This window comes from Gorilla gorilla, chromosome 7, assembly GCF_029281585.2.
Source record: "Gorilla gorilla gorilla isolate KB3781 chromosome 7, NHGRI_mGorGor1-v2.1_pri, whole genome shotgun sequence".
Classification (NCBI taxonomy): Eukaryota; Metazoa; Chordata; class Mammalia; order Primates; family Hominidae; genus Gorilla; species Gorilla gorilla.
This window is the reverse complement of record NC_073231.2, coordinates 97942731-97962908: the sequence shown is the minus strand read 5'-3', so window position 1 is coordinate 97962908 and position 20178 is coordinate 97942731. Positions and strand designations below refer to the sequence as shown.

The window sequence follows — 20178 nt, the reverse complement described above, 5'->3', positions numbered from 1 at the left end:
GGGAGGGAGGGAGGGAGGCGGGAGGAGGGGAGCAGAGCTCCGCAAGTCTTGGGCTCTGCGTGGAGGTTGCGTTTGGCTGGCGTCCCCGACCCCGGGCTTTTTGCACGGCAGCTCTCTCTGCGCAGCGCCGGGCGGCCGTAGTCGCTCCGCGGCGCGACTCCGCGGCCTCGTGGCGAGCGCGCGTGGGCGAGTGGCCGCGGACACTCTGGCCTCGCGAGGGAAGCCGCGCCGCGTCCTCGCCCCGTCGCCCCGCGGGCCGGCCGAGACGACGGGAAGTTTTATTTGCAGCTCGGAGCCTGTGGCGGATGGTGGGACTCTCCGGCCCTGTGCAGTGTAAGTGTCCGCGGGAGGGCTTGGCCGGCGGGCGGGCGGCGGGGACGGGCCCCTGACTGTTATTAATTACTGTTCCGATGACCGTCATCTTCGTTTGGATTATTCGACCGCGAGGCTCCAGGCTGTACTTGTCGCTCAATTAGGGTAGGACTACGCACCAGGGCAAAGAGGAACATCGCGGGTGACTCCGGTCTGCGATGACACTGAACTTCGCGGGTCAGCCGAGGATGCAGTTTTTACTATTATATTCCCCACACTGTCTTTTAAAAATGATTTTTCTTCCCTCTCCATAGTCACGGTATGCGAGCAGGAAGATGACGAGTGGGTTTCTCCCCCGACAAAACAACCGATCGAGGTGCCCACAGTGCATTTGGCAGGTGGCCCTATGCCCGCATCGTGGGTTTTTTTCTTTTCCCTTTCTTTTTTTTTTTTTCTTTTCTTTTTCTGTAAACTGGAAGCAAAGACTTGTTTTGATGGTGGAAAACTTAGCCCTAAGGAGTAAAGAGGCGGGATCTTAACTTTGGGACCCGGCTGCAACTAGGGTGGGGGTTTGCTTAGAGGTACCCAGGCGCTCTGCGCCTGCTTGCGAACTTTCCCTGTTACTCCTGGCCGTTTGGGGTGCTGGACTGGGAAGCTCCTGGGTGAGCGGGCGGACGGCGGCTCCCGCCCGGGGCTGGTCCCGGGCTTCGCAGTCAGGGGCCGATGGGGAGAGTCGTCCCCGCCCGACCTCTGCGCGCTCTGGACTCAGCCGCCCCGGCCCTCCTGGGTGTTCCCGTCGCGGCCCCGACTCGGTGCCCGCTTCTTCTGAGTGGGGAGCACAACCTCGTGCCCTGTAGCTCCCGCCCGAAGGGGTCCAGACTTGGAGCCACGTCCGGATAATTCCTTTCGTTTTCCAGAAACCCCTCTGGTGAAGCCCCCGGGCCAGTGGAGACGCGCTCCAGGGCCCGCCGCTCACCGCCCTCTTTGCGAACCTGAAAGGACCGGGTTGGTTGGCGCACCCAGACCTCTTTCCCGAGGGTGACCTGGCGCTGACTGGGGTGCTTTGAGCAAATACGGCTAGGTCAGCACAAGGCGCTCAGATCCATTTTTTGAAATGTGCTATTTTTTATTTTTTGTAAGGGCGGTCAACCCTTGGAAAAGTTTGAGTACTATGATTCCGGGAAGTAGGATGTGAGCCACAGCTGTTACTAAAAATAGCCGCCTTCCCTCCCCCTCTCCCCCAAAAGGCCTTTCAGTTTGGAGGATTTGGCTGGGCGGCCGTGCAGCCCATGGTCTCATTCCTTGCAAAGCGTAACGGAGAAACCCTTGAAGACTGGGCACCACAAATTCCACCGTGCCCTAGCCTGGCTGCTGCTTCCTGGGGGAATCTGCAGAAGGTCGCTTTAAGGAATAGCTAGGATTCCCGTGGAGGAGGTCCTGCAGAATAGTGCCCGAGGCCAGAGCGAGGGAGTGAAGACCAGGAGAGCTGGAGAGGCCACTCCAGACAAACTTCATGTGCTTAATGTAACTCTGAGGCCCCTTGAATCTTTAACTTCGCTTTTCTTAATTAATCTGCCCAGGGCCTGTATATAAATGGCTGTCCGCAGCTGCTGCAGATTGATTTATCTCCTGATAAAGGTCGGGTTCCTTATACCTTCTGTGTGAACTGAAATGTGTTTTACAGGGATTTTTTTCCCTCTCCTAGTCTCCTTTTCAACATCTGTACCATTTTTAAGTGCACTCAGTAGCTTTTATTATCATTGCCCTCCTTTGCATAGAACAGGAGTGGAACTGGGTCTGTGCCCAGTGAGTCCACACTCCCTAGAATACAAATTGACCAGCTTCTCTGTGATAAACGGTTTGTTAGTGTTGGGGGCCTCCTTTTAGTTTATGGCAGCGTTTGCCTTGACCATGTGAGTATTCTATTGTGCCCAGTTTCTCCTGTCACACAATTCTTTAAAAAAGGTCACCAAACACCATTGTTTCTTAAACTAACATAGCCCCAACCTGAGTGTTTATGTCAGCTGTGATGTGTATACACAGAAGCAAATTTATAATTCTGTGGATTTCCCCCTCTTTTATCCTTAAAGTCTAGTTTGTAATATTATTATGATTTTCAGATAATAAAGATAGGGTTATTTGATTTCATTTTCGTTTTTTTCCTTTATTGATTTTTTTGTTTGTTTGTTTCAGAGAGGTCTGACAATCTCACCCAATAGTAATCAGGGAATCTTGGTTTGATCCGGGCTTTTTTTGCAGCCAGGATGGATGCTGAAGAAGTTGAAGTCCATTATTTCTTGTGCTGTGTTCAGCATTTTATATTTTGTTGGTTTATTATTTTAAAAGATGAAATTCCAACAAAACCAATCAGTCTTATACTGGGTGCATAAAAACGGACTTTTTTAATACTGAGGTTAACTTTTTATTAAATGTTTTTGTTCAGTCATTAATAATTTTATTATAAACTAGATAGCAGTGACTTTATTTGAAAAGCTAAATATTGCATGGGAGAATTTCAATACTCAATTTCTCCAGTGTCCAGTTTATACCTAATAAAAGCAGTGGAGAAAACAGTCTGTTTTTTCTTTTATGTTTGTACAACTCAAAGCAGACTAGAAGTCTTTGAAATGATATTTTCCTTTGTGGACTTAGTCTCTGTGGTTCGTTAATACCTGCTAATAATTTGTGTTAAAATGATCTTTAAAAGGTCCTTTCTAATAAAAATCATTCTATGTGCAATACAATACATTGCACTATTAAATTGCAAGGACAGTATTTTTGCAGCTATGGGACTGCAGCTTTTTAATATTTGCACAATTTTCTTTTCCTGAGAGGAGTAAAATATTGCTCTTGATGTTAGTATTTGATGATGTGCTCTCCCATTGAGGTGTTAGTCTAAATATTTGTAGATAAAAGAGCACTTCATAAATTGCAAAGAACTACACAAATTTAAGGTGCCATTATAATTTATTTTATTGTCAAATCGAACCGTAGCCAAAAAAATCTTGCATTTCTTTAAACACTGAAAAAGGATCACAAGAAAGAAATGCTTCCAATAGGAATGCTGGTCAGTGGTTGTCAGTTTAGGACATTCTTCACTGTCAAATCCTGTTTCTCACTTCTTTGATATGAACATCAGCTGACAGGCACTGAATGCAAAGCCTTCTTCACTGAGGTTTTATGCAGGCAACATAGCCCTTCATAGCAAAGCAGTCTGAAAAATTGGCACCTGCAGGATTTGCATGTGAAAAAAACGGAGTCAGTTGCATTTTGGCGGAGTCTATTACTGTAAGTTATGTAAGTTCAGTGAGAAAGGCTATTTATTTGTTGCTGTTTGGGCATTTAAAGGTTCTTTGTTTTATGGACACCTTATTCATCATATAGTGATCCACAGACTTTATTGATAGCAGAAGCAGGGAGAAGTGAGCTCTGGCTTTATAGAAGTTATTTATTATGGAATGGAGTTGCTTTTAACCATGTGCTTGCAGAGTGCACTTACATTCATAGTTAATTTTTAAGATGTGCCTTAAAAGAATGAACTCATTCAACTTTGAGAATAATCTATCAGAAGTTAAACAAATGCGTAAAACTAAGTTAACATATCCTTTGAAAATAATAAGGATTTTAATTTCTACATGTTAATAACAACTTAAAATCTATAAGAAAAAATTTATTCTTTTTCTAAATTCAAGAAAAATGTTGTCTCCCCCAACTTGTTAAATTATGTTTGCCTTTTAAAAATCAAATTTGACTCTATGCAAAATAACAAATATTCAATCAACTAAAACACCTCTGTGAACCTAAGTATTATCTGTCAGTGGGAACATTTTATCCAGAATAAGCTATTTATTATTATCTAGAGACACCTTCCAACTTCACTTTTTTTTCCACAGCCATTAATATAAGAGTTCCTAAATAATGTTTAAAGAACAGTGAACATTTTATTAAAGCAAACATTAGTTCAGTTTAATGGAGGTAATTGTAAGTGATAAGACAGAGCAGGTTATCTCTGTGTTGTTTAAACAGAAGGAGCTACTTTGCACCATTTCCAGTAGCCATCTGTAGAAGAGAAGGGTTTGCACCTGTCTGTCCAGACTAATTATAGATTAGGGCCAAAGAAATGAAATTCGAGGAGGTTTTCAGCTAATGAAATCCATACTGATTTTATTGTAAATGCGTTTTATGTAAAGAGGGTGATGGTTGAGTTCTGAGTGAATAAATCGCTATGTAGCTGCTAGGCACTTGGTTTTGAAGCACAATTCTGCTGCATTAACCTTTGATATTAAAAAAAAGACAAACAACTTAGACATGGATGTTAGCCTTTGTTTGGCATCCATAGCTACAATTTAGTGAGCAGCAGTGAGGTTCAGTGTGCAATTTAGAAATGTGCTGTATAAAGCAGCTTAAACATTAAGAATATTATGATATTCTGAAATGCAGATGAAGTAGAAGGTAGGTTCTGTTTTAGCTTATGCATATAAAACATTGGAAAATTGGAAAGGCTTTTTCTTTTTCCTGCATTTCAGCTTTGTATCCATGAGAAATTAAAGCAAAATGAGTGAAGAATGCATTCTGCAATAAAAGGTCACATGAATGTCTACCACATCTGTTTATAGTAATTATGAACATAATTAACATAAGAATTACAAATGAAATAATGACAAGCTGAGCAATGAGATATTATGCCATAATGGTCATATGTTGGAATTCTCACATTATAGCACACTAGAATTCACATACTCAAAGAAAATGCTAGATTTTTATCTGAATTAATGCTTCAAAACTTATCTGCCTGGGGCAGATGGACTTCTTCCTTTTATAGGAAGGTAACCTATTATTAAGAAAAGAACTAGTTGAAATTAAGATTTCTAGTCTCTAGCCTGGACTTTAAGACAGCTGTGATTATAGAAACCACTTTCTGTTTTACCCTTCTTCTGTGATTATACTTCTTGATTATTGTATTGCTGTTTTTTTCTTTTAATTGAAAGCTTTGCAGCAAAGTGTTTGCTTTGGAAGAGAGTCATGGATTCTTCCCATTTGAGAATTGGTTGATCTTTTCTATAACTGTGAGCCAAAAGTCAATGAACAAACAAGGTACTAATAGAAATACTGTGCATTTACAAAATAAGACCACTGGCAGATTAGCTTTTGAACAGATTTCTTTATGCCTCTAATATTTGGGATGCCCCTTTTAAAAAAAGCAAACCTTTTCTGGGTTTGAAAGCAATAGTAATGCAATTTTTTTTTTTTTAAATAGCATTTCTTAAAAGAGCATGTAATGGAAAAATCAGGGGGGCACTTGTAAATTGTATTTTTCTTCTTCTGGAGTTTTCTTGGATTTTTAGGTGTTTTATGTAGTCTGTGTCCAAGCTGATCCAACTAAAATGCAATAAAGGGTGGGGGTATGTTTGGTTGCTTTCAGTTACTTTGAATGCATTTTTCTAGAATAGCTAGAGAAAAGGTGAAAGGTGACCTTTTATGAGAGCTAAAGTGATACGCTAGAAATCTGTTATTAAATTTAAAACATGTAAGAATGACAGATTTTCACCCATTTAAAGCTCACTGGATTTTGTAATGTAGCCAGCCAAGTGTTTTACTTCCTATCCTTGCACCCTTCTCTAACTATTGAACCTGGTCACTTTTTGAAGATTTACGGAGAAATATTACCTTGTTCTCGTCTCAGTGATACCATGAGGTTTTCCACATTATTGGATTACTGGAGGATTGTGGCAGACCCCTTTTTATCTGACATTCATTGCATGACAAGATTTTCACACGTGCCCTTCCCCCACCTATGCCCAGCTTTTTTCACTTTGTGTTACCTATCAAATTTCTTTTAATTCTATTCTTGGGTTTGGAACATTGGTGTGTGTGTGTTTGGGTGGGGTGGGGGAGAGGGGGCGGTGCTCAACTATACATAAAACCGATTTTTGGCCAAGTGATTTGGAGGGGAGTGCCTGATTAAACAATGCTTCTCCTCATTTTCTAAAGGGCCTCTTAAAATATGGTTCCCTTAAAAGGCAGGGGCTAGTTCTCTTGCTATTGTTTTTTTTCTACTCACTAGCCTTACCCTTCATCCCCATTTTATTCCTTTCTAGGGAGACCCCATGCATAAACTGTTTTATAACCTGAAGTTTCACAGCAGCTAGGGCTACAGTGCACACCATGAACAATTGTGTAGTTTATTGGCTCCTTCATTCTGAACTCACTCTTGATGCTGTAGTGAGAGCTTCTTAACCAAGCTTCAGTGCCTTGAAACACAGCACAACCAAATACTTCCCCTCCCCCAATAAAATAACCTCCTTTGCTGCATTATCTGCACTCCATTAAGGAGCTGATCAGATGTTCACATTGTCTGATGGGTGTATTTAAAAGTGAAAAGGGACTCCCAAGGGACTACTCAGGTGTGTCTCCTTCCTGACCCTGCTGGGGAGGGGGATGAACTCTGGACTGACGGACGAGCATTAGCCCTTGCTTGTTCTGATTGATTCTCTGGCTCTGGGTGGGTGAAGAGCCATGAGGCAGCTCAAGCCGAGATTGATTGCCTCAATTTCAGATTCCCACCTCCAAAATAGACTCTCAGATGCACACATAAGGAGCCTCCTCCCCCAACACAATTTCTGGAGGTGGAGCAGGTCTCTAAGAGTCACCTGTAGCTACCAATCACAAGTGTTCCTCCTTATCACAATGATGCTGGCTGCAGGAGTCTTCAGCTGGGACACATTAAAGTTCAGGGACAGGAGCTATTTTATATCTCTGAGTGTGTGAATGTGCAGGGGCTGGAATTTAGGAGTATTGGGGTTAGCAAAGAAAGGGACAAGAACTCCGACTTGAGGTTGGTCTGGAAGGCTGCTTAACTGCTCTATAGACTCAGTAGGTTTGTTTTGCAAAATGTGGCTATTTGGATGGAGGTGAGATGGCGACTGTCTCCTTAGGCTCTGCCAAAAGAGAGCTCTTGATCCTCTTCTGACCTTGACAGAATCTCTAACATGTTCCAGCCTAGCCCTGGAGCAGGGAAATACAGTTTGCTGGATTCCTCCCTTCTTTGGGTGGTAGGGGCAGATTTGGGCATGCAGGCGACTTCTAGCCTGCCTCTCATTCCCAGATAGCCTTAGGGTAGCTCTCCCCCACTTTCTGGCCCCATCCTGGGGTCTGAGCCCCCGCCCCCTCCTCCTTCCCTCCTGCCTGTGTCTCTTCTTCCCTTCTGCCTGTCCCTTTCTGTCTTCTCTCTCTCTCTCCCTCTCCCACTTTTCCTCCCTCTCCCGCTCCGTCTCACACGCACCCTCTGTTTATTTTCCTGCCTCCATCTGGGCCCTGCTGATATTGTAATCACCCTGATGCACGTTGGCTTCTCTCCTCTCCCTCCTGCGCTCACACACTCACTCACACACAATGTGCCATCCTGACAAGGCTTTTACTTCTGATAAGCTCCAATGTGTGTTTAATGAATACAAAGCCGCGGTCTGGGTGCCGCCTCGGCCGCGGCCGCTCTCCCGCGCTCCTTTGCCAGAAGGTAATCTCCGTGAACAGGGGAGGGAGGCGAGCAGGGAGGAAGGAGGGGTGGCCAGGAGGAAGGGGGGCGTGGGGAGGCGGCTTTTCTCTCTCCCTCTCTCCCTTTCCAAATGATTCAGAAGTCGATAAGACCAGGAGAAGTGAAGATGTAACATGTTATCTGTCGCTCCTCTTAGCTGGCGGAGAGAATTTACATTTAAAGATTAGCAGAGTGAGAAAGAGAAATCTGCCTTTTGTTGTGTGGGGTGAGGAGGAGGCATCTACCCCTGGCCTTGACGCTATCTCCCATCACCTCTGCTATCCAGACAGGACTCACCGAGGTGAGAATACCGGAGGGCCTTATCTTTAATTGGGTTTAGTTTTGCCAGTCTGAATAGGTTTAAAGAGACTCGATAAAGGGGGAACAATAGATTATTTATTGACTGGACGCTGAAGCCTTTAGATGAAGAAGGGAGAGACAAAGCTGCTTAACAACTTGATTAGTTCATTTTTATTTTAAGGTGAGACTGTCTCTCTTTTGGTGGAAGGAAGGGCTAGAGAACTTTGGTGCAATTTGGATGACTTAAAATGTCTTATTTCCTCTCCCCTGACAACCCCCTACCCTTCTCAGCACCATGCACCTCCCTGATTTTAACAGGAGTTTCATTTACCCCTTGCATTTAGGATTGATGAACTGAGAAAAGAGGGTAAAGGCTTTGGGATTGATCATTAATGTTTGGTTTTGTGTGACTTGTTTTAAATGTGTGATAAATTGATGCTGACGGTACTTGAATGAGTAAGAAAAGCAAATGAAGCCTACTTTTAATATGGAATTAGTTGACTTTATAGTATGGCTCAACTCAGCCTAGAGGAGAAAAAAAATCACTACAAGTCTGTTAGGTAGATTTGTATTTTGGATTTGAACCATGAAATCTTTTGGTTGGAGCTAGTTTAAAAAAAGGAAAAAACATGTCTTATTGACTCACAAGTATTTGAAACATTGTAATATCAACTTTAGAAGGTTCTTAAAATGAAGAAAAGTGGAAAAGATGGTTATTTTGCCTTCTACACATTGTCAAAATAGGTGTTTTCATAGATAGATAGATATGATCCAGTAACTAAAAGCCTAATTAAAATTTGTTTAAAGCCAGGGGGGCATGTTTCCTTGTTGACAGCAGCAGATCGATTGGGTAAGACAATAGAGTCCCATTATTTTACTTCCATTGACTGAACATATTGACATTTCAGGTTTGCTGTTGCCTCAGTGAGCATGATGAAACACTGAAATTCACAGACCAACTGGCCAGAGTGGCACATATATTACTGTATGTCATTTCTGCCTTCAGGTTACCTTATCACCCAGACAGAATGGAAAAGGACAGCCTGGAATCTTTCAGAAAGGGTAGAGCTCTTTTGGCTAAGAAACTAGCAGATAGCATGTCTTAGGAACATCTTTAATTTTACCCTGAATTGGATGTTACAGAGAAATATGTGGAGCATGTTTAAAAATATGAAAAGCATGCTAGCCATAGATCTTGCATATTTTATATAGAAGGATACCCATTTTCAAGATTTACCTTTACCTGGAGTTATTTACAGTGAGTGGTCAGTCACTATTTAGGTGACCAGTTTGTTGCATGAGTGACATTCATTCTTTTCCAGTCTGGGGTACTGAAACAGCCAGGCACCTGCTAAATCTATATCTCATAAAATAATGTGTAAGTTCCCTTCAAAAATAGGGCCTGACTCTGACTTTTTGTTTCCAGTTTTCTTTTAGTGGGTGGAATACACTTGATCTTAGCCAAAAGGCCGAGAAGCGATAATGGGTTGAATACAAAGTGAGATGTATGTATTTTACACTCATGTGCATGCATAGACAATAACTTATATAGATTAATATGTGTGTTTCAAGCAAAGGCAGAGAAATACTAAGTATTTGTTATCTTGGTGTAATTTACCCTTTCACACATTTTGCATAGTCTTTAAATAACAAAACTAAGTATTAGGCAGACATTGAGTCAAAGAAATTTGAACCATACAGAGAGTGAATATGAAAAAAAAACCCAGAAGGGACTTAACATATTTTTATGTTAAAGAAATTTATGAAAATATAAATCTATTATGACTATGACTTATACATGACAATTGTTGCCATCAAGTAGGCAACTGATGCCCTTTACAGTGTTTAGAACAAAACTAGTCCTTTATACAATTTTCATGAAAATGTTAGGTTTCTATTTGATCAGCAGGTGCTGTTGAGATGAAAGCCATGTGTAAATTTTCAGAAGGCCAAAAGTGTCAATTCAGAAAAGGAAAGTGATAAGAGAAAATGCAATCAGTTTTCCTGTTTTCAATTTGTGCAGGATTTGAAGAGCTGTTTTGTTAAACTGCTACATCTGCTCCAATATGAATATTGAACTACTTCCACTAAAAATAACAACCTATAATTTGGAAGCTACTGCAGTCTTTTGTTAATGTGAGTGGGTTATTTAAAAACAAAAAAACAAAAAAATAAAAAAAAAATTCTATTCTGACAATCTCTTGCCTAATGTGCATTTTCATTTGTTGGCACTTTTATCCTCAGCAGATAAATGGTAGTATGCAATTAAGACCTCATCTTGTTTGACTATAAAAGAGGTTTCCATAGGTGGAAATCCTGGTAATAAAAAGGGGTTCACACAAAACAAAATTTATTTTAAAATAACTTGTTTAAATACATGTATTGAAAATCAGATAGTTATTCCTTACATTCTCTAATACTACAATTTTTAACTTACTGCCGGACTATTGTAACGAAGTTAACACTGTTCTTGCATACTGAGCATTCCGAGATTTATTTTACCTTTAATATACCTGCAAATGTAAGTTTAAACTAATCAGGGATATTTTACTAACAGGGCTTTCAGAATAATCTTTTCCATGCTTAAATAAAATGATTAAATTATGCTTGAGTGCCTGCATACAAAAGCTTTAGCTTCTATAGTACTGCTAATCAAATAAGTTTTATGGACAGGGAAAGCACCACGTAGAGAAAAATTGGATGCATTTTACTAGTGACATTGCTAGGAAAGACATGTTCTTTTAAAATTATCTAATTTTAATTAAAAAGGAAACTCTTAAGATGTCTTAAATAATCATAATAAAAATAATACTGCGTCCTTATAACAAGAAAGTGAATGGCAACGCTATCCATATAAAACATGGGCAGAGAGAAACTAGAAGGAAGACTGGTGAAATTTGGATGAGGTTCAATACTGACTCAACTTTGGATTGCAGTTTGGTGGACTTGGGGCTATAGTAATTTGTCTGGGGTGAGACCTGATCACTGCTGAGGATCAATTAGCTGAGTTTGTGGCTTCACATGTGAATTGCTAGACACACTCTTCACAGATAAACTCAAAATATTTCAAGAATTTATAAAGGGGAAGGCAGGCACAGTGACACCTTAGCATGTTTGATATTAACAAATGCAGTGTTTCTTCTAAAACACCAACTCAAAAGAAGAGGTAGTTTGAAGAACAATGCTGAATGTGAGTATTTGCAATTACATGTATGGAGCCAACCAAAGAAGAATGCTTTTAAGGAATGCAGTTTCCAGTTTCAAGCCCAAAGAACAGTTCAGTATGGCATGTCATGCTGGCATATCTTAAAGAGAGCTGGGCATCATGCGGCTATTTCCTCCAATATAGCACCAGTTTCTGACACTTTTAAGAAAAGATGCTGAATCACATATCAGTGTACAAAAAGTTTATTCACAGACATAATCCCTTCACTTGGGATGTGATCTAATGAGAGTTGTTTTTGAAGCCACGGTACCTTACATGACACCAACAGGGGAGATTCCTGTGCCTCTTTTTGAAATGTTCATACTTGATGAAATCATGTCCAGACTCTTACATCAGAACTACTGGTAAAGTAATGTCCCATGGTTGATGTTTAAAGTGTAAGACCTGCTTGTTCGAAAGAGCTTAAAACTGTCAATGTTGCCTACAACTACTAATATTTTCAAGGACCAAGAGATACCAACTTAAAATCATCTCCTTTAATAGTTCTAATTGTGATTACCTTTATAAAGTAATTCATGAAGGAATAAAGCAGGCATTTGTTTTGGTCGGTTTCATATCGATCAAGGCCTCTAAAGCAAATCACTATTTGGATGAATAGGGCCTTTAGAATATAGATCTTGTAGAAGAGGAATGCAGAGGGCACAAATGTGAAGTTTTCCCGTTGTGTCTCCAGCAATCAAAGCATCTCTAAGTGCCTTGGGGAATGTGATTGACTGGGTTCATTAATCTTTTAACACCTGGGGCACAGACCACTTCTAAGTGTGCTCAGGGCTCTTGAGGGCTGCTACTTAGTTGTTGGTCTTGGGAGAGAGGAGAGGAATTGATAAATACTAGAGACCTACTATGAGCCTGTCCTTAACCAACCTTCACATACATTCTCATCACTGATTTTAAGTAATTGATTAACCAGTGTTTCACTTTCTTCATTTCAAAGAACTCCAGCCCATTGCTCTGAGACTCTTGCCATAGTTACTCTTCTGGCTTGATCTTTTGCCCCAATTTAGAAAATTGAGGTTTCTTTGTATTCCCCAAATTAATGACTTACTTTGTGCCTGAGCTTTAGTAATTATTTAGGACCTTATTCTCTGAAAAATTGGCTGCATATTCTCCTCAGTGGCCATTTCTACTCATCCATTGTTTTCTTTCAGTTATCCCCTCTTCACCCCCACTTAGGAATCAGAGTTGGCTTCTCGCTGACATATCCTTGGATACTCACAAGTGTGTGCTAGTCTATATTCCTCAGTACCACCTGATCCAGGCTTCTTTATTACCAAATTCTGTTCCTGCATCAGAATACCTTCATTCTACACTGCACTGAGGCCATGAGGATTTAATCTGTTTTTGTTGTTGTCATTGTTGAACTTATCCAGTATGCTGGAGTGATTTTCTGCCCAGTCCTTAGTTCTTGAGTCTTGTTCCTTTCCTAGTTGGTCACTCCATTGTATCTTGATCTCAGCATTTCCCGGTTGGCCAGGTTCAACTTCCTGGTTACCTCTTAAGATAAGGTTAGAGGACTTGTACACCACCTTTACTGCTGGAAAAAAAGAGTTTGTAACTAGTTTCATAGTGTAAAGCTTTCTCCGTATTAGAAAAAAAAAAAAGGACCTGGTGTCTGTGTGCAGTCGCTTGACTAATAGGCAAACTGAAGTTCCCTTTCCAGTTCAATCACTGACTTGCTGGGTGGCCTGGGGTGCATTCCAGCCCTCAGGCAAATTTCTCAGAAGGCGAAGGGAAGACTTGGTGATTCTTAGGCTTCCCAACTCTCATACGGACAAGTCTCTGTGTGATACTGAAAGTAGGCTTTGGGGCTTTCCCAGGGTTAGGAGAGTGAAAAAAAAAAAATGCTTTTTTTTTTTTTTTTTTTTTAATTCAGGGATTGGGGTGGGTGACACTATAAATCTTCATCTAACTGGGAAAGGGATCAGTGTGGAATATTACTATCATTCCAGTCTTCTCCATCATAAAGAAGAGCCATTATGGCCTAGGGAGCCATTCTTTCCATAGCTATCCTAAATCTTAGATGATTGTCTGAAATTTTTGTTTTTACGATTCCTTTTTCAGAGGTGAATGATGTAGGAATAAATCTGTTTATGTAGTGAGGAGGGAACTAAAGAGTCTGGGTCTTGTCCAAGGAAAATTGCCTTTATGCTTTCGCCTCATAGTTACTGGACAAGATGATGAACTCAGCGCCTAGGGGTGGGAGTGAGGGGCTAGGGGCTGAGGTGGATGGGGTTGCTTGTGTTTAGCAGGCATTCACCATACCCCCGGTCTCAAAGTTTGGACTCGCTTCACTTGGGAAATTTAGAAAATGACCTCTTTAAGCCATTTTTTGGAGAGAACCTGGTAGCTTGTTTAATTGAACATGGGCACATTATCATCTGGCTAGGAATCAGATCTCAGGAAAGACTAAACAATTCTCTTTTTGTCTGAAGAAATAGTTTGCTATTGCTTCTAAAATAATTAAATAATTCAATTATTACCTATTGATTTTGTACTTTAGTTTGTAAAACTGATGTAGGTGATTAAAATATAGACCTTATTAGAGATTTGATTCTAATTTGGGTGGTTATAAATAGTAAACCCAGGCTAGGGTTTCTTTTGAACTTAAGAGTTATTGGCATTCTTCTGGTTTGATCAAGGTGAGCACTTCCTCATCATCCAAAATGACAGTGGAAACTTACTGTTTACTAGGATGTCAGGGATTGGTTTGGCTTGGAAGTAATATTATTTTCATCTGACATTAGAAATGGATGTCAGAGGAAGCACTGTTGCTTCATAGGCTGTAGAAAATTTTTGCATTGGTATTCAGAGTTCAATGGGAAGTCAACTTGAAGTTCTTTGCCGCAAAGGAGAATGTCTTAAGTGTATATATACAGTGAACCCTTAGTTGGTACTAACTGGGTTGAATATTATGTCAGAGAAATGTTAGATAAAATATTAGCAGCAGTAATGGTAATTTGTCTAAAGAAGCTCAAGAGATGGGTGGCCACTGATAATATGAAGGGAAACAGTGTCAGCGCAGTAATGAGCTAGACATGGCCACGTAATGAGATAATTAGAGCACTAGGAGAGAGAACTAGCTGTGAGATGTTATTATATAGAGTATCTGGGAGGACTCTTCCACTAGACTTTTTGGAGAATCCACCTAGTAACACTTAGTGAGGAGAACAGAGCCTAATATTAGGAAAGCAGATCTATAGTGGTACCTAAAAGGGTTGGCACAGATCATGGTGCCAGGGAAATAGCACAGCTGTATTGTGGAAAATACTTCAAATGCACATTGACAAGTGGAGTATCAGAAATTAGGAAGTCATCCCCACTGGTTATAAGCATGGTACAAGCTGCGCTTTAAATGCAGTCTTGGGAAGTTGATTAGACTAGCTTAAACTAGAAGTACTATACACCTTTCCCTAACCTCAAGATACAGGGGCATGTGAACTGTAAGACAGGTCATGGAAGACTAATAGCTTATTTTCTGAGTCTATGCATATGTTATGTACACAGTGATGATCAAACACAGCTGGGAAGAACAGCAGATGATATTGGGATTGGAACTGGGTGTTTATCAGACTGACATAGTAATCCTCCTTTCCTGTGAAAGTGTTCTTTTTAAGTGACTGTTGGGATTCTGTAACTTTTATCATGTGTCACACAAGGAGTGTGCTTTACTCCACAGCTCCTTTGCCCACCTGTCACACATTTTCATTCTCCGGTTCAGCTACATTTATTTAGAAATGAGTTCCGCATTTGACCTCTGATGAGAAACAAATGTGGACAATGAATTCTCATCCTTTTGTTTAAATACAGGTAGGTAGGTCAGTTCATGTCTAAAGGAAGAGTTAATGTGATCAGTCTCCATTGATGTGCCTAAGATTTGAGTTGGCTCGAGAGAGCAGGTATAAAATATTGGAGGAAAATATAGGTGAAGAGCAATAAAATGTGAACAACCCATTAAACCTGATTTGACTACTTATAAAGAAAGTCACATGCTGTTTTGGTAGCCATGGTAAAGACACCTTTTACAGCATCTGATAGAAAAGTAAAATGTTTACTCTTGGGAGTGAATCTGAAGTACATGGATAAATATTTAGTAAATGTTTTCTATGTGTAAAGCTGTGTGCTAGGTGTAGACACAAGCAGGTAGTCGGCTCAGTTCCCACTGAATGATAAACTCAGGACAAATTAAATAGCTACATAGATCGTGGAGCTTGATCAGTTACCAATTAAATGGTGCAGCAAGTGAGATTTTAGAGGCAGGTGTGAATTGGAATTTAAGCTTGTCTTGAGACGGGTAGGATTCATCAAGGCAAAGTTATTGTAATATGATTGTGGTAGGTTATACAATAGGAATAGGGAGTGCAGACGCCTAGATGTGGAAAAGACCTTTGGAGGAGTATTGGGGTGGAGTAGGGGTGGAGAGAGAATAAATTAATACTGTGGCTGCAGCAAAAAGGGCCCTTGGGTGTTGAGTGGGAAATGAGAGCAGAAAGATCATAAATGTCTTGAATATCAAGCATTTTGATTTGAGCTTCAACTTCTGAATTCACCAGACATTTTTCAGCTGTGTCCTGTGGAGTGCCTCAGGGTTGGGAGGTGGGATGGAGGGTACCCAGATTGGGCACAGGGTCTTCCATCCCCTAACCACCATAAAAGCAGAATAGCTCTGCTTTTATAATAAATTGCTTTATATATTTGATTTTCTAGCTGGGTGTCTTTTGAACAGAGGAGTCCGTGATAAAATAGATCTTTATAAAACCAAGGTTAAAATAAAAATTGAGCTAGGCAAAAGGAACCCCTGCACCCAATAACAGTTATGTTTGCAAAGAGTTGGTCCTAATGTGAGGGGCCAGATGGACTGGAGGCCAAGGCCAGGCGAGAAGCTTGTTGCTGCAGTTTAGGTTTTAGATATTGCAGAAGGATGACCAGTGTTGGGTTTGTGGGATGAGAAGGAAGAGGCAGGGGCAGGAGGTATTGCAAAGGAAAAATAATTAGCACTTGGATAGAGCAGTGGATTTAGAGAGGGGGAAGTTATTAATACCAACCTGGATTTAGTATCAAGTGCTCTTAACTTGCCAGAAGCTGGGAATCACTTCAGGTGTTTGTTTAGAGGCAGCTTTGTTACCCTACCCCAGACTCATAGAATCACAGCTTCTAGAGAAGAGCTTCAGAATCCATTTGCAGACCTCGGTCCCAGGGCTTCTGGTGGTCCCAGCTGCCTTTCGGAGATGGTGACAGGGCTGTCAAGTGGTGGGTGTTCCTTAAAATGCGGTTGTTACATAAAAGATCTGTTATTTACCACTTTAGGACTTGGCTCCCTCATGTGTTTTGCCTCTTTCCACAGATTTCAAACTCTTCTTTGAGTTTCTCTTTTCCAGGTGCCCTCAGGCCGTGCAGGAGAATGCAAAGTGGTCAGGTGGGCTGGGTTCTGGGACCCTTAACTTCTCATTTGACCAGTGCAGCCTGCTTTATAAATTTCAAACATTGGACTTCTGTTTGTAAAATAATTTATAAAACTTCTTTGAATTCTAACATGGTAAGGAGAGAAGGTAGAGATGACAGCATATGGAGTTAAGGAGTAGCTGATGAAAGCAGTGCTTGTAAACCAGCAGGCCTCAGACTTGGGCTCAGTGCTCTTGGAGGAAGAGGGAGCGTGGTTATTTAAAGGTGCTTTTGAATCTAGATTCATTTGTTCAGTACCCCAAGCACTGTCTGTAGACCAAATACTTTTTCATGTGATGATATTTTTCAAATCTACTTTAAAGAACAAAAAATGCATTAAAATCTACTGAGTTTAATAGAAATGTCTATCCATTTTACAATTAACAGATAGTAAACTAAATACTATCATGTGCTGAGCCATACTTTTTTTAAATGGAGGAGTTGTTTTGGAAAAGTAAAGGAATTACTTTAACATGTTAAAGAGCCTTCAATCCTTATTGCTCACTCTTAGTTGACCCCTATGTGAGAGATTTTAGTTATTGGAAGAAACAACGAAAAAAATCTACCTGGGTGAGGACTTTTAGGATATGGTTCATTAAGATAATATTATTTCAAGGTCTTTATCTTGTTTTGTCTGATAACACTTAATTTAAAAACATGCTGGCAATTCTTTTTATTTTTTGAACTTTAACCATATTTGGAGTTTGTGGTTTTGTTCTAAAATCTGTCAGAATTGGATTTTTTAAGACTTTTCTCCCTCTGTAGTGAATTATGCCTGATAAGAACTAATTATTAAGCATAAAGAAATCAATCTTTTTTTTAAAGAATGAAACATTTATGTGTGTTGATACAGAATTGTTCCTGAGATATATCATTAAATGAGCAAAGCAAGGAGCAGAAGAATGTCTGTAGAATGCTGTGTTTGTACAAAAAAATGCATAGAATTCTACTTGTGCAAGTATATACAAGAATCTGACAATAGTGCTTGCTGTTAGGGAAGAAAGCAGGGCCAGGAAGTAGTGGTGGAAGGAGCCTTTTTGCTGTATGTCCTTTGGTACTCTGAGTCGTTTTACAAATCTTTTGCCTGTGTCGCCCAGGTTGACTGGTCTGGGCCTCTGCCCTTCCAGAGGGAAGTGATGCTGCTCTTCCCTGCCAGAAGGCAGTCGAGTATAGTGATGAAGAGACCTAACTCCCAAGTGCTTTACCATTTATCTCCTTTAGCTACCCTTTTCATCTAGAAATAATTTTCATCTGGATAATAATGGCATGGCCTCACAGGGTGGTCATGAGGATGACGTGATATGTGTGAAGCACAACCTTCAGTAAAGGGTTGCTTTTTCTTGGCATCTGACTTGATGACTATGGAACTGTTCATCACTTTCTTCTCTAAACCCCAGTAGTCTCTCTTTGGCTGCTTCTTCATTCAGCAAATGCTTAATAGACAATCTGGCCCTGATGGACACTGGGGGATATGAGGATGTTGAAGACAAATGACACCCTGCTTTGCCAGGCCTTTCCTGGACCTCTCTCTCTCAGCCTTCTCTAAAACCCTGGGTTGCTTCACGTTTGGATACCTAAGCTCTTTCTGCAGGGAAGCCAAGCTTGGCTCACTTTGTCCTCTCCTAAGCCTCTGGTGACACTTTCATGACCCTTCTTCCCCAAAGATAGAATTTACTACATCCAACTCTGCTATCATCCGTGCAATTCAGACTTCTCTGCTGGTTTATAAGACCTTCAAAAGTGGGAGTCTGGAACAGTTGGGGTACTTTCTAATGCTTTGTTAAATAATTATTGAGAGCTCATGCCTTGAACTCAAGTGATTTACTTAAAACTGTCCTGAAACATTTCACTGCTGAGACTAAAGTGAAATCTTTGGTTCCAACAGCATGTTGTTTTTTTTCTCAACCTCTTTCCACCTTGGTCGCTTTCATTGCGTTCTCTTGTCAAAGAATGCACAATTTATTGCTGTTATATTTTGGCTTATAAGTTTTGGCAACTAAAAAACATACAATAAAACAAAAGCAAAATCCACCCCCACCCCCACCTCCCACTCCAAACAAAACACCCCATCTTTTATTTTTATTTTTATTATACTTTAAGTTCTGGGATATATGTGCAGAACGTGCAGGTTTGTTACATAGGTATACATGTGCCATGGTGGTTTGCGGCAACCATCAACCTGTCATCTACATTAGGTGTTTCTCCTAATGCTGTCCCTCCCTTAGCCCCCCACCCCGACAGGCCCCGGTGTGTGATGTTCCCCTCCCTGTGTCCATGTGTTCTCATTGTTCAACTCCCACTTATGAGTGAGAACATGCATTGTTTGGCTTTCTGATCTTGTGATAGTTTGCTGAGAATGATGGTTTCCAGCTTCATCCATGTCCCTGCAAAGGACATGAACTCATTCTTTTTTATGGCTGCATAGTATTCCATGGTGGATATGTGCCACATTTTCTTTATCTGGTCTGTCATTGATGGGCGTTTGGGTTGGTTCCAAGTCTTTGCTATTGTGAACAGTGCTGCAATAAACATACGTGTGCATGTGTCTTTATAGTAGAATGACTTACAATCCTTTGGGTATATACCCAGTAATGGGATTGCTGGGTCAAATGGTATTTCTGGTTCTAGACCCTTGAGGAATTGCCACATTGTCTTTCACAATGATTGAACTAATTTACACTCCCACCAACAGTGTAAAAGTGTTCCTATTTCTCCACATCCTCTCCAGCATCTGTTGTTTCCTGACTTTTTAATGATCACCATTCTAACTGGTGTGAGATGGTATCTCATTGTGGTTTTGATTTGCATTTCTTTAATGCCCAGTGATGATGGATGAGCTTGTTTTCATGTTCATTGTCTGTATAAATGTCTTATTTTGAGAAGTGTCTGTTGATATGCTTCACACACTTTTTGATGGGGTTGTTTTTTTCTTGTAAATTTGTTTAAGTTCCTTGTAGATTCTGGATATTAGCACTTTGTCAGATGGGTAGATTGCAAAAATTTTCTCCCTTTCTGTAGGTTGCCTGTTCACTCTGATGGTAGTTTCTTTTGCTGTTCAGAAGCTCTTTAGTTTAATTAGATCCCATTTGTCAAGTTTGGCTTTTGTTGCCATTGCTTTTGGAAAATACCCCATCTTTAGGCAAACTGTGAAGTGGTCAAGCCACTTGGATCTTCATAGATGCACACTGTAACTTTTTATTTTATTTTCTTACCCTGAAGTTCATAAATGGGCTTTAATAAAGGATAAGCTTCTTGAAATTATAAGCAAAATTTTATGTTTATGGACATTTTTATGAGATCGAACAATTTCTTTGATCAAGGGTCCAAACAAGGCTAAAATCCACTGTAGTGGCTTCCAGATTTTCCCTAC

General features: G+C 40.6%; 1 protein-coding gene across 2 annotated transcripts in view; it reads left to right on the top strand.

Annotated features, from left to right (window-relative positions):
* The first annotated feature begins 222 nt into the window (after positions 1-222).
* Positions 223-20178, top strand: part of RUNX1T1 (RUNX1 partner transcriptional co-repressor 1) — a 144490-nt gene continuing 124534 nt past the window's right edge. The window contains exons 1-2 of one of the 2 annotated variants that reach the window (XM_019032604.4): positions 6217-7825; positions 8001-8144. In XM_019032604.4, coding sequence (XP_018888149.2) covers positions 7705-7825; positions 8001-8144 — 265 coding nt within the window. In that variant the 5' untranslated portion in view covers positions 6217-7704. Of the gene's footprint in view, positions 334-6216; positions 7826-8000; positions 8145-20178 lie in introns of those variants that run through there. The other variant, XM_055349722.2, reaches the window with a different exon arrangement.